The sequence below is a fragment of the Dendrobates tinctorius genome, unplaced genomic scaffold, assembly GCF_039654945.1.
Source record: "Dendrobates tinctorius isolate UK_male_01 unplaced genomic scaffold, ASM3965494v1 ptg000120l, whole genome shotgun sequence".
NCBI lineage: Eukaryota > Metazoa > Chordata > Amphibia > Anura > Dendrobatidae > Dendrobates > Dendrobates tinctorius.
In genome coordinates, this window is record NW_027361788.1 from 39679744 (window position 1) to 39693530 (window position 13787).

The following is a 13787-nucleotide window of genomic DNA, read 5'->3' on the forward strand; positions in this document are numbered from 1 at the left end:
TATGGTACTATACTATAATAATCTATGCCATATAATATCAGCAGATCAGATAATATTTATGCTACCTATTATAAAATATTATATTGCACAGTACGTCATATATTCTTAATCCTTACAATTTCAACTATGGTAAACCACTTTATAACATTTACATAACTGTTACATAATATATAGTATGGATCACTACATAATGTATTGCCATGTAATAAAATGGATATGTTATATCATGCTATATTGCTTTATATTAAGAAACATGAAGCTGTATTATATAATGGAGCGATATATTTTACCTATACTATGCCATGCTATGTTAACCCTTACTCTGCTATGTTGGGAATATATATGCTGCTCTGATATGTCATATAATATCTCTATATATATTTATTGAGTACTGTATGTGGTGTTCTACATTTGGGTGATTGTTCATATTTCCTTTCTCCTTCGCCTGTGCTTCTTGCATCTGGAGCCTTTCAGCACCAAGGACAGCAGCACAAGGGTCCATAAAGTGTATTCACACCCATTCCACAGACAGGCAACACCCCACCCCCAGCACTCCACACTGCCACAGCTACACACAGGGTTTTCATTTGTGATTGTCTCTATAATGGACCTGACTGATGGATTAACACATGAGACAAAATGAATACCTGGGTGGATCTATGCTGGGTCTGAACAGGCCTGTATAGCAGGTAGTGTGCTCTCATCTCAGTCTCACACTGACTCGTCCTAACCCCTGTGAAGTCAGTGACACATCTGGCAATTTTTGACCCCTTTGGGGCATCCTTTACATGATATTCCTCCAAGCCCATCATCATCATCATCATCATCACCCTACAGCATGGGGTTTAGTGCTTCTCAGATATATTAGGAAGGATCCACCTAATGACATCTGCAGGTTTGGGGATGAAAAATAAAACAATCACTAGTTGTTTGTGGGAAATGGTTTGTTAATTTAAACGCATTACCGAAAGGGGGTGTAGACAGGAGCATACAAATGGTAAGGGATTAGGTTGCTAGGTTTCAATGAGGAGGCCTTGATGGCTCATACTAAGGAATCAATAGGTGTGTTATTTCATAACCATGGACGCTCAGGCTCAATCTCAGCATAGCAGGCACTACACACCCAAAGACTTCCTAGGGACAGACTGAATGGGCAGCTTCTGGGGTTTTGCTTTTCACACTAAATCCATGATCAAATCCTATAGAACCTTCCATACACCTCCTCCCCTACACACACATCCCTTCCCCAATACTGTGCTCTTCACCCAGTATGGGGTGCCACTGCTAGCCCATGCAGGTCACTGGCATCAGTCTGCTATATTAGCACTTCTCTTGCCAACACTGATGCCCACCCATATGTTCCATTTCAGGCCTTGCCTGGCAAGCAAACAGTTAAATTCAACACACCACCCCCTCCACCCTCCCTCAAACCATCAATAACCTACAATGAGGGGCTACAGTGATAGACCCTCTAAAACATGACACCTGCGTATTGACCTATCACAGCTTTTTAACTCTTTGGTTGCCAGAAGAATAAAATCAACCTGGATTATATGTTTTCATACAATAATTATGAATTTAGCATTTTTTGACACAGGAGGGCAAAATATGGATTATGTGTTTATTTCTATATTTTAATAAATATAAATGTTAATGAAGATTGTTTTTTTTATATCAGCATGATGTGTTTATTTAATATAAAACTAAATAAATAAAAATGGAAGTAATTTTCTACCAGGAGGGACTAACATATGTTTAATATATTTTTAATATAAATATTTTTTCTACCAGGATTATGGATTTAATATAATAATATTTAATATAAATATTTTTTCTACCAGGATTATGGGTTTATTTAATATAATAATATTTAATATAAATATTTTTTTCTACCAGGATTATGGGTTTATTTAATATAATAATATTTAATATAAATATTTTTCTACCATGATTATTGGTTTAATATATTTTAATATGATATATAATATAGATATGTTTCTACCAGGATTATGGGTTTAATATATTTAATATAATGATAATAACATATATAACATAAATATTTTTCTACCAGGATTATGTGTTTATTCAATATAATTAATATAAAGAGAAATTTTTTTTCCTACCAGAAGGGATAAATATACATGGATGCATGTGTACTCCACTCCAGGCCTTGCATGGCAATACAAGAGTTAAATTCAACCCTACAAAGCCCCCTTTCTCTCCACTACTACCACCAATGCAAAGCAACCCAGTCCCAGCTGAAAAGCTCCAAGGAATGCGCTTGGCACCATCCTGCAGGTGCATTGTCCTACATGCCTACTTGCCCATACAACACCCAGGTGAAGGATATGGCCACTCAGTGATCCTTTTGGCATATTTCCTGATGACATTGTCTTCACTGAAGATGAACAAGGACCTGTTAACGGTGAAGCAGTTCTGTTTGACAGGGATGGGGTTATACAGAGCCATAGTCCTCGCCCTCTGAGCCATGGACTGCTTGTACATCCTTTGGCCAGCTTGAGGTCCACCTTGCCGGCTGCTCCCTCTTCCAGGCCCCCCAGGCACCCCAGTTCCATAACGGGTGGGCAGATCATCTCCAAACCGGGCCATTCTAGAATTGCACAGGAGCAAGTGTTAGAATCCAAACTGGCAGCCAAGGTTGGGGGCTGTACACTCATCCCCATGCACTGAGCTCATCACACTTTGCTTCCTTTCATGAGAAGAGAATCTCTGCTGAGCAGACAAGGCTTCCCACTGAATGCAACACCCTCAAGCTGCAATCCTAGAGCAGAAACCCAGGAGCAGATCAGGCTTCTCCTCCTCCTCCTCTGAAATGATCCTTAAAAGAGTAAAACACAATGTAAAAAAAAAATCTTAAAAATCAATCTGAGCTTTAGATGGTGGAGACAGTGTCCTTGGCAGCTTCCTGTACTGCTGCTCATGTGCTGGATGCTGCTTTCTCCAGTGGGAATGCCCTCCCTGCTCCAATGATTGCTTCCAGCGCAGGGAAAGGAGCTGGTCCCTGCACAGACACTTAGTTACCAGATGAACACAGTAAAGCAGTTTGTGAACCTCAGCCCCTATAAGAGGCAAGACATGTGATACACACCAGCCAATAAGCTGGGGGCTCCACCTAAGCCAACAACCCCTGGAACAAGCAAAATAGTCTTCTCCAGGCATATACTCTGCAGTCCTCCCTCCTTTTTCAAAAAAGACCCCAAATCAAGGGGGAATACATATACCCCTTGCAAAGCAACTCAATGCAAATTGCTCATAGGGCTGACCTTTTTTATTTTATTTTTTATAAAAGGAAAACACTGCCCTAGGATTGCAAGGGTTAAATGCACACTCCCTCCCTTCCTCCTCCTTCCTTTTTGCCTGTAGACACAGAAATATCAAGCACTAGGTTGCTAGTCAAGGAGAAAGCTAATCCACTTGATGGGCTTACAGATTAATCAGTGCCACTCCTGTGTCCACCACCCACCACCATCCTAAAACTCTGGGGTCCTATCAAAGGATGGGTGGGTGGGCAGGCATGGGGTTGGAATGTGGCAAGGCTGGAACCCTACAGAGATACCAGGGTGGAGCCTACACACTTCTGGGAGCTGTCCAGCTGCTGAAAGCTGTCAACGACGACCCAGTAAGAAGTGGTCATTAATGTCAGAACGATGGGAGACGCTTGGGGTGGGCTTCTTATTCATAATCGCTAAGCCATGCCGGATCTGCAATTAGCAGAGGATCTCATAGACTGGAGATAGCAATTTGTGGCTCTGTTGTGACACATCGGAATTAAGGGGTGAGGAATTAGTTGGATGGTAAATTGGTTCTGCTACACAATGGGTGACACATAATAAGCCGATATGTGCACTATATAAAAATTAGCCTGGGAACAGTGCATATACCTGAAATCTGACTGATCTAACATTGTTTTTAGCATCAACTCATCAGCAAACTCATCGCAAGTTCAGTCTTCTATATTTCACAAATGCTGTAACACCACCTTTGGCATAAGGCCTGAAGAGCTCATGAGAAAATAAGCACCTATGTAATATATCTTATCAGAGAAATCCAATTCTTTCTCCTTCTGGACTGATCAATCATTCTCAATTCATGGGTAAAAATCTGTGTTTAGTGACGATGTTCGCAATACGGAAATAGAAAATGACAGTTGGTGCTTTTAAAATTCAATGGAGGAGGAGGAGATAGAAGCACACATTCTACTGACAGTTACAGTTATCAATAGCACTTTATAAGTGCCATCTGCCATTTCCTATCTCGGTAATTGAAAAATCTGTAAATGGTTTCTCTGAGTTTTGCAAACTGGCCATAAATGTTCTTTTTTTTGTTGGCAAATTGCATCACTTTTTATAGAACCCACTGACATTATATTGACTATTAGGTTACCTGATGTGTCTGCCCTCCAATATCTCCTATGAAAGGGCCATGGATCTGACAGCTTAGATTTTAGGCTATGTGCACACGTAGTTTTAGGTGCTGCGGATTTTCCGCGTGGATTTGGAAAAATCCGCAGGTAAATTCTCTGGTCAAGAGTCCAGCGGCTTACCTGCGGTTTAGCCCTGCGGTTTCACACCTCTACAATGGAGAAGGTGTGAAACCGCTGCGGATTCCGCACAAAGAATTGACATGCTGCGGATTTGAACCCGCAGCAAATCTCCGTGGAAAAATCTGCAGCATGTGCACTGCATTTTTCAGATTACCATTGAAAACAATGGTACTGTACAACGCAGCTAAATGTGCTGCGCACCCGCAGAGCCTGATACGCTGCGGATCCGCAGCAGAATCTGCACCGTGTGCACATGGCCTTAAACTTTTTGATCCCATGTTTTTACAACAGATAAGCGGTCCCTAGTTGTATTGCAAACACTTAACATCTTTTCCTTTCCGAAATAACATGCACAATAAACCTAACATACATGTTTTATTAAGTTAATTAGGACTCAGATACAATTTATTCCCGAAATCCTGAGTCTGAGGTTTACAAATAGAATGTTAATTTCCAAAAGTAATTTCCCCTTTTTAGTGAAAATCTAAATCTTCCCTGATCTGAAGGATTGCATACTTTTATAGATTGCAGTAAATAGACCTCCACTGATGTCAATATTATTAAATACTTACAATCCCCTCCTCCCGCCCCCCCCCAAAAAAAAACAACTATTTAATAGCATTTTGGGTTGTTGCTCTGTTACTCATCCTGTAAATGTATGAATAAACTTGCAACTGGGTTTTGCCATTTTTCTTGCGTAAAGGGTGTTCCGTTACACAGTCTCACACTGTTCAATCAGGGCTAGCAGTGTCAGGATATGCTGTACTGCCTAAGGGAATGGTAATGTATAGTCGTTTATTCAATACAAATTACTCATACATTTCCAGGAGGCATTAAAGAGGTATGGGACAATAAAAAGACATGTTATATGAAAGGGTTTCCCAATCTGTTGAACCTGCTTTGGGCTTCCCAATAGCATTAGGGTGCCAAATAATGTTTGTTTTCTCCTTCTATATGATATCAGTGTATCATATAAGGTGTAAGGAGTATAACAAAATAGGCAGTAACCATATTTTCTTGACTGTCTACATACAAAAACATGCAGTAATGATAGTTCTGGTGCTGTATTCATCACCAGAACCATCATCAGTACATGGATATGAAACAAAAATCATCATGAGTACATAAATAGAATATCAGAAACATCAACTGTACATGAATACAGCACCAGAACAATAATCATTAAATAGGTCACTTCAACCACTATCAGTATATTAATGTGGCACCAGAACTACCATTAGTACATGAACACATCACCAGAACCACCATCAGTACATGAATATATCATGAGAACCACCGTCAGTAGATAAATACATCATCAGTACATGTATACATCACAAGAACCACCATCAGTATGTAAGGAGGAAGATCGGGCTGCAGGTGCCTGCATCACGCTGGGTCCGGAACTGCTGAGGCTGCGTCTCATGTTGCCCGGGGGAAAGAATAGGGGACAGGACAGGCTCCATGACCCCGGAAGAGGGGGCGTGACTAAACCAGGCAGTGAGGAGAAAGTGCGCAAAGAAACTGAGTTTCCCGCTGGCAGCAAGGGCAGAGGCAGGTGTGCGGTGCGCTCCACAGTATGAGAGACAGCGCGGGGCAGAACTGCGGCAGAGCTTTCGCGTACGGGTCACTGAGCCAGTGAGAATGCTGAGCACCAAGCACCAGGTTAAGCAGAGTGCAGCACTCGCGCGGGAAAGTGAGGGCCCTGTGCAGAATCCTGAGGCACGTCCCCCATTGCTGACAGATGCACAGCGGCACCCATGTGGGACAGAGACTACTGCAGCGATCCTCACTTCGGTGGCACATAGAGAAGCCCACGTCCGAGCAGAGCCGTGCAGAGCAGCCATTCAGGTGACGGCGCTGCTCAGAGAGACACGTGTCACGAAGAACCTTACGGAGAGCTTTACTCTTTTGCGCCTCCGCTTTTCCCGCTTTGATTGCGAGGGCTAATGGAATAGGGGCTCAGTGGGTAAAACCGGAGACAGCCCGCTGCCACCAGAAGGCAGATTGTTAACTTTGTACTCCATCTGAGGACCCTACATTGGCCGTTGCCGGTACTACTACTTCCATTGGACTGTGGACTAAGGACCCCACCAGGAGCTACGATAAGTGTTTGAAACTTAAACTGTCGCACTTGTTTTGCTTATTTCATTTAACCCTTCTTGTTCCAATAGCTCTTTGCTACTACCTATTAACTCCCTGCGAGGAGATTACTTTAACTCTTACTGTTAAAAGAATAAATAGTATTGTTATACCGTACTGCTCTGCAATCCCTGCATACTGCATCCATTTAACCTGCTTACAAGTACATGAATGCATCACCAGAACCTCAATCCAAACATGAATACATGAGAACCACCATCAGTAGATAAATACAACATCAGTACATGTATACATCACCAGAACCACCATCAGTGCAAGAATTCATCACCAGAACCTCAATCCGTACATGTATACGTCACCAGATCCACCATCAGTATATAAATACATCATCAGAACCTCAATCAGTACATGAATACATCACGAGAACTATGGTCAGTAAGTAAATAAAACTCCAGTACCATCATCCCATCATCAGTACATGTATATGTCACCAGAACCCCCATCACTACATGAATACATCATCAAACTTAGTACAGCAATCAATTGTAATGCTAAGTCAGGCCCATATACTGTATCTTTGTTATCTCATGAGCCTACAACTTCCAGTATTTCCTTAACAATGGTAAGGAGATGCTGGGAGTTTTTGTTATCAGTCTTTATCAGACTGTAGACCATACAGGAACCATAGTACTCATGAGACATAGTATCAGCAAGAAAACATCTACATCCGGGTACCTTATTGCTGATTTATTCTGTGGTTAAGTTGTTTCTTTCTTTTCGTCTCCATCTTATCCTGACCCCATGATGACTTTTCACATCCACAGGTCTTCCCTCCAAATTACTTAAGCGGGAGTCACACACAGCAATCTCGGTAGCGATATCGCTGCTGAGTCACAACTTTTATGACGTAACAGCGATCTCACCAGCGAGATCGCTGTGTGTGACAGTGATCAGCGACCGGCCCCCCTGCTGGTATCGCTGATTGTTGTAAGAAACCTCTGGACATTTTTTTGGTCGCTGGTCTCCCGCTGGCCAGCACGCATCGCTGTGTGTGACAGGCGGGAGACCAGCGATCAGCTGTAAAAAATAGAATTAAAATAAGAAATATTGTAATTCTCACCTTCCGACGTCCCGCGCAGCATTCCCGCCTCTCTCCACGCTCCGGTCCCAGTGATCCTTTGCACGAATGACCGTGAGACTTCGTGCTTCCGCGAGACCGTGACGTCTCATGGTCATTCTCGCAAAGGATTACTGGGACCGGAGCGTGGAGAGAGGCAGGATGGCTGCGCGGGACGTCGGAAGGTGAGAATAACAATATTTTTTATTTTAATTCTATTTTTTACAGGGATGGCAAGCGATGCCGGGCGCTCGGCATCGCTGTGCTGATCGCTGGTGAAGCTGTCTGTGTGACAGCTCACCAGCGATCACATAGCGACTTACCAGCGATCCTGACACCTTGATATCGGTGTCGGTATCGCTGGTAAGTCGCTATGTGTGACTCCAGCTTTAGTCTGCAGCATATACCAACACGGTCCCCTTAACAATATGGGTGTCATTATAATGCTCTCTGCATAAAAATATCTGTCCATACTATGCCCAAAATAAGCCTCTAGTGGTATATGGCCTCCACACTGTATCATTATCAGTTATAGCCACTGTATGCCATCATTAGATATAACCGCCACACCGTCCGCCCTTATGAACCACAGCCTATACCATGGTTCTCCCCCTTCACTGTTTTCTCTTACACTCTAAATCACCACAGTCTACCCACCATGCTAACCTCTCTCCATTCTGTGCCCCCATTTCATGCTGCCCCTTCTCCACATCCATTCTGTGCTCCATTTTCACACTATATTCTCATACTGCCCACTACTTTGTCGTCTTCAAACTATGCCTCCTCCTCACACTCATCAACAAGAAAAATGATAGAAAAATTGTTTGCCGATAATCCCCCTTCTTTAGTGACATTATTGTTTGTCTTTCCTTATCTATTTTTACTTAAATATATTAAAATTTGGAATTTTAAGAAGTTTTGGACAATGGTATTCACCTGCTTTCTCCTCCTCACATTGTCCCCCTACACGGTATGATGGTCACTACAGCAGCCAAAATCATATGATATCCACAACATTCCCCAATATACACTATGATATACACCACAGCCCACCATGCAGTACAATGTCCACCACAGCCCCTATACAATATGGTCACCTCAACCCCTATACAGTATGATGTCCTCAACAGCCTCCTGTACAATATGGTCACCACAGCCCTCTTTTCAGGCTCTAATATAATGTCCCCCATAATCCCCTAAAATTTATGATGTTCTGCACAGCCAGCCTATGTAGTATGATGCCCTCCACAGCTCCTAGTACAATATCCCCCACAGCCTCCTATACAGTATGATGCACCCCACATATCGTATATAATATGATGTCCCCACAGGCCAGGTATAATGTCCCACTACAGTTTCCAGTATAATGTTCCCCACAGTCTCCCATTTAATATGATGTACCCCCATAGCTCCTCTTGTAATGTCCCCACAGCCAGCCCCTCTTGTAATGTCCCCAGAGCCAACCTCTCTTATAATGTTCCAACAGCCAAACTCACACATATGTCCCCATAGCCAGCCCTGGGGCCACCATCAGGGCATTACTGCTCTTACTGGCATATGGGGCCCAGTGAGGAGGGGGACCCAGTCTGGGCCCACCTCCTCCCAGACACAAGGGGCAGTATTCGGCCTTGGTCACAAGTTCAGTTGAAATCTATTGCTTTGCAGGACCGCTTCCTTCACTGCAATAGAAGAGCCGCCAGCCAATCAGAGGCCAGCAGCTGATATCAACACACACGTCACGGGTGTCACTGTCATGCACCAGCACATCCGAAATGGTTGAGGAAGAGGATGTTGCTGGACCCTGGCCAGGTAAGGAGATCCTTTTTTTTATTGAAAACCGCAATATGGGGGCGGGGCAGGATGAGAGGACACAAATGGGGGTAGGATGGAGATATATGGGGGGGCAGGATGCAGAAATACATGGGGCCAGGATGAGAGAACATATATGGGGGCAGAATGGAGATCTATTGGGGGACAGGATGGGGACATATGGTGCCAGGGTGAGCGGACATATATGGGGGCCTTTCATGTAAGGGGCATGATGGAGACATGTGGGGCCAGGATGAGAGAACATATGGGGAGGGGACAATGGAGACATATGGGGGGCAGGATGGAGACATATAAGGCCAGGACCAGAGAACATATGGGGTGCAGGATAGAGACATATTGGGGGCAGAATGAACTCCTATGAGGCCAGGTAGGGAGCACATATGGGGGGCAGGATGGATATATATGGGGCCAGGATGGGAAGACATATAGTGGAGGCAGGGTGGAGACATATGGGGCCAGGATGGAGACATATGGGGGGGAAGGATGAGAGGACATATGCAGGGAAAGATGGAGACATACATGGGGCTGGATGGAGACACATGGGACCATGATGAGAGGACATATATGGATCAGGATGGGAGAACACATGGGGGGCAGGATGCAGACATACAGGGCCGGGATGAGAGGACATATTTGGGGGCTGGATAAGAGTACATATGTGGGGGTAAGATGGAAGGACATATGGGGGGGCAGGATGGAGACCTATCGGGCCAGGATGAGAGAACATATATGGGGGAAGGATGGAGACCTATGGTGCCAGGGTTAGAGGACATATATGGGGGCCTTTCATATGGGGGGACATGATGGAGACATATAGGGCCAGGATCAGAGGACATATGGGGGGGCAGGATAGATACATATGGGTTGGAGCAGAATGGAGATATATGAGGACATAAGGGGTCAGGATGGAGACATATGGGGCCAGGATGGGAAGACATATGGGGGAGGCTAGATGGAGACATATGGGGGGCAGAATAGGGTACATTATTCCAGGAAGGTGCCAGGATGTAGGACATTATTACTGTATGGGCTAATTAAGTGATATTATTACTGCTGTGATATACTTTATTTTTGAGGATACTGTTGTCATGTCGGACGCTGTTCACACCACAGCATCCGGCAGGCAGAGGTAGTTCCACCTCCAGCCACTATAGCCTCAGTGGCGCCGGCCTGATCTTCAGGCTCTCGGGGGTTAATCCTGCTGGAGACCAGGTTGGATGGTTAGTCACGCCCACGGTCTTTAAATAGTCATGCTGGCCTATGGGCGTCGCCGATTATAGCTTGTGTTTCATACCAAGTGGTTCCGGTCTGGAGTGGAGGTGTTCAAGAGAGAGATTCATATCTGGTGTCGTATGATCCGTCGTTATCCTTTCTCCTTCCCATATTTGTGTTTAGTTGTGCCCTGTTCACATTACTGTTTATTCCTGTGTGTGTGCGGCGCAGTGCAGTTTAAGTTCTCCCTGTCTGTCATTATTTGTGTGGGAGCTTTGGTGGTGACTTCTCACTGGGTGGAGGGTGGAGGGTTAAGTGCAGGGCTGAGCAGGAGATGAGGAAAGGTCGGAGGCTCAGGCATTTGCACCTTCAGCAAAAACCCTGGGTTGAGGGTCAGACAGGGTTTCCCCTAGTAAAGGGACACCACAGGGGCCCCGGGTATTTCAGCCTTAGTTGAACTAAGCCCCCGTGACATTATAATCGGCCCACATTTTTTCAGGAGTCCATGGATCCATTAGATTCCATAACCCGCCAGTTGGCGGCGCTGTCCATACAGGTCTCCGAGTTGAATGGGGCAGTTCAGCAGCAGGGCCTGGTAGTAGCAAAGGTGCAAACGGCATCTGCAGGTATCGGTGCAGAGCCGAAGTTTCCGCTGCCAGAACGATTTTCAGGCGATCGCAGCAAATTTGTCGTATTTCGGGAGGCCTGCAAATTATACTTCCGCATGCGGCCAATATCCTCAGGTAATGAGGCCCAGCGAGTAGGGCTGGTGTTGTCATTACTGAGTGGTGACCCCCAAGCATGGGCATTTTCCTTACCACCTGACTCTGCTACATTTCATTCGGTCGATAATGTTTTTTCTGCCCTCGGGCTCATTTACGATGACCCTGACCGACTGGCTCTAGCGGAATCTAAAATCCGCGCCCTCCGCCAGGGGGAGCGCTTGGCAGAGGACTATTGTTCGGAATTTCGCCGCTGGGCTGTAGACACACAGTGGAATGACCCAGCACTGCGGAGCCAGTTTATTCATGGGGTATCAGGGAGGGTGAAACAAGCCCTTCTGATGTATGAGACTCCGGCATCATTGGAGTCTGCCATGAGTTTGGTGATACGTATTGATCGCCGTTTTCGTCAGGGGGCACAGGAGACGCTACCTCTGGGGGAAAACAGAGGTGCAGGTGTGGTTGAAGTAGATGAGTCCCCTGAACCTATGCAGATTGCTGGCGTGGCACAGGTTCAGCCTCGCGCTCCGGGAGTCCGGAAGTCCGGAGCATGTTTCTACTGTGGTAAAGGAGGTCATTATGTTAACGTTTGCCCGGTACTACCTAAGAGGGTCACACCGGCGGAAAACTGTTAAGCTCAGAGGGTATGGAGGAGACCCAACTGAGCGTATGCATATCCTCCATGATGGTATCTCAATGTATGCTCCCTGCCAAGGTTATTGTCGCCGGCAGAGAGCTACCTATATCAGTGTTTGTGGATAGCGGTTCCGCCACCAATCTCATAGATGAGGAGTTTGCACACACCGCCGGGTTTAAGATTGAAAAACTTCCTCACCCCATACAGGTGGTGACCATTAATGCTGTTCCCCTCCCTCAAGGGGAGATTACTGAGTTTGTGGCAGAGGTGAAACTCCACATTGGGGTCCTACATTCTGAGTCGGTTACATGTAGGGTCCTCCGTAATCTCCCAGCTCAAATGGTCCTGGGTTTTCCATGGCTGTCCGGGCACAACCCGGTAATTGATTGGAAAACTCAGGACATAGTACAATGGAGTGGTTTCTGCCAAGACAAATGCTTGGCCACATGTGTGTCCACCGTGACGCCCAGCCTGCCGGAGGCTTGGCAGGATTTCGCGGATGTTTTCTCTGAGAAGGGTTGCTCAGAACTGCCTCCACATAGAGCCTATGACTGTGCTATTAGGTTAAAACCCGGGGCCAAATTACCTAAGGCCAGGATGTTTAATATTTCTGGTCCTGAGAGACAAGCTCTGAAAGACTACATCGCGGAGAGTCTGAGCAAAGGTCACATCCGGCCTTCGTCCTCGCCTGTAGCCGCGGGGTTTTTCTTCATTAAGAAGAAAGATGGGGGGTTACGCCCGTGTCTGGATTTCCGAGAGTTAAACCAGATTACTATCCGTGATCCCTACCCAATGCCGTTGATCCCGGATTTGTTCAACCAGGTAGCGGGGGCAAAATGGTTTTCCAAGCTGGACCTCAGGGGGGCGTATAACCTCATAAGGGTCCGTCAGGGGGATGAGTGGAAGACGGCGTTTAACACTCCTGAGGGTCATTTTGAGAGTCTGGTTATGCCGTTTGGGTTGACCACCGCGCCTGCCGTTTTCCAACATTTTATTAATGATGTCTTTGCTCATGTCCTGGGGAGATTTGTGATTGTATACCTGGATGATATCCTCATTTATTCTAGCGATCGGGACACTCATTTGCAGCATGTTAGGCAGGTGTTACAGTTGCTCCGGGAGAACCAGCTCTATGCTAAGCTGGAAAAATGTTTATTTTTTGTCCAGGAGTTGCCCTTTTTGGGATATATTGTGTCCGCAGCTGGTTTTAAAATGGACACCGCTAAGGTGCAAGCGGTGTTGCAATGGGAGAGGCCGGAGAGTCTGAAAGCACTCCAGCGGTTCCTTGGGTTTGCGAATTATTATAGGAAATTTATAAAACACTTTTCGACTGTCGCCAAACCGCTCACGGACATGACAAAAAAGGGTGCCGATCTGGCGAACTGGCCTGAGGTGGCTATACGTGCATTTGAGCGTCTGAAGAATAGTTTTGCTTCAGCCCCCATTCTGGTGCAACCAGACGTGTCTAAACCTTTTGTGGTAGAGGTTGATGCGTCGGAGGTGGGAGTGGGGGCAGTACTGTCTCAAGGCTCGTCCTTGAGCGAGATGCATCCATGCGCCTACTTCTCCAAGAAGTTGTCGCCGGCCGAACGGAATTATGAT

At 45.6% G+C, this 13787-nt stretch overlaps 1 protein-coding gene across 1 annotated transcript in view; it reads right to left on the reverse strand.

Annotated features, from left to right (window-relative positions):
• The window catches only part of CACNA1B (calcium voltage-gated channel subunit alpha1 B), a 443201-nt gene extending 440257 nt beyond the window's left edge, over positions 1-2944 (reverse strand). Inside the window, exon 1 of the mRNA XM_073541186.1 lies at positions 2351-2944. Coding sequence (XP_073397287.1) covers positions 2351-2610 — 260 coding nt within the window. The 5' untranslated portion in view covers positions 2611-2944. The remainder of the gene's footprint in view (positions 1-2350) is intronic.
• Positions 2945-13787: the final 10843 nt, after the last annotated feature.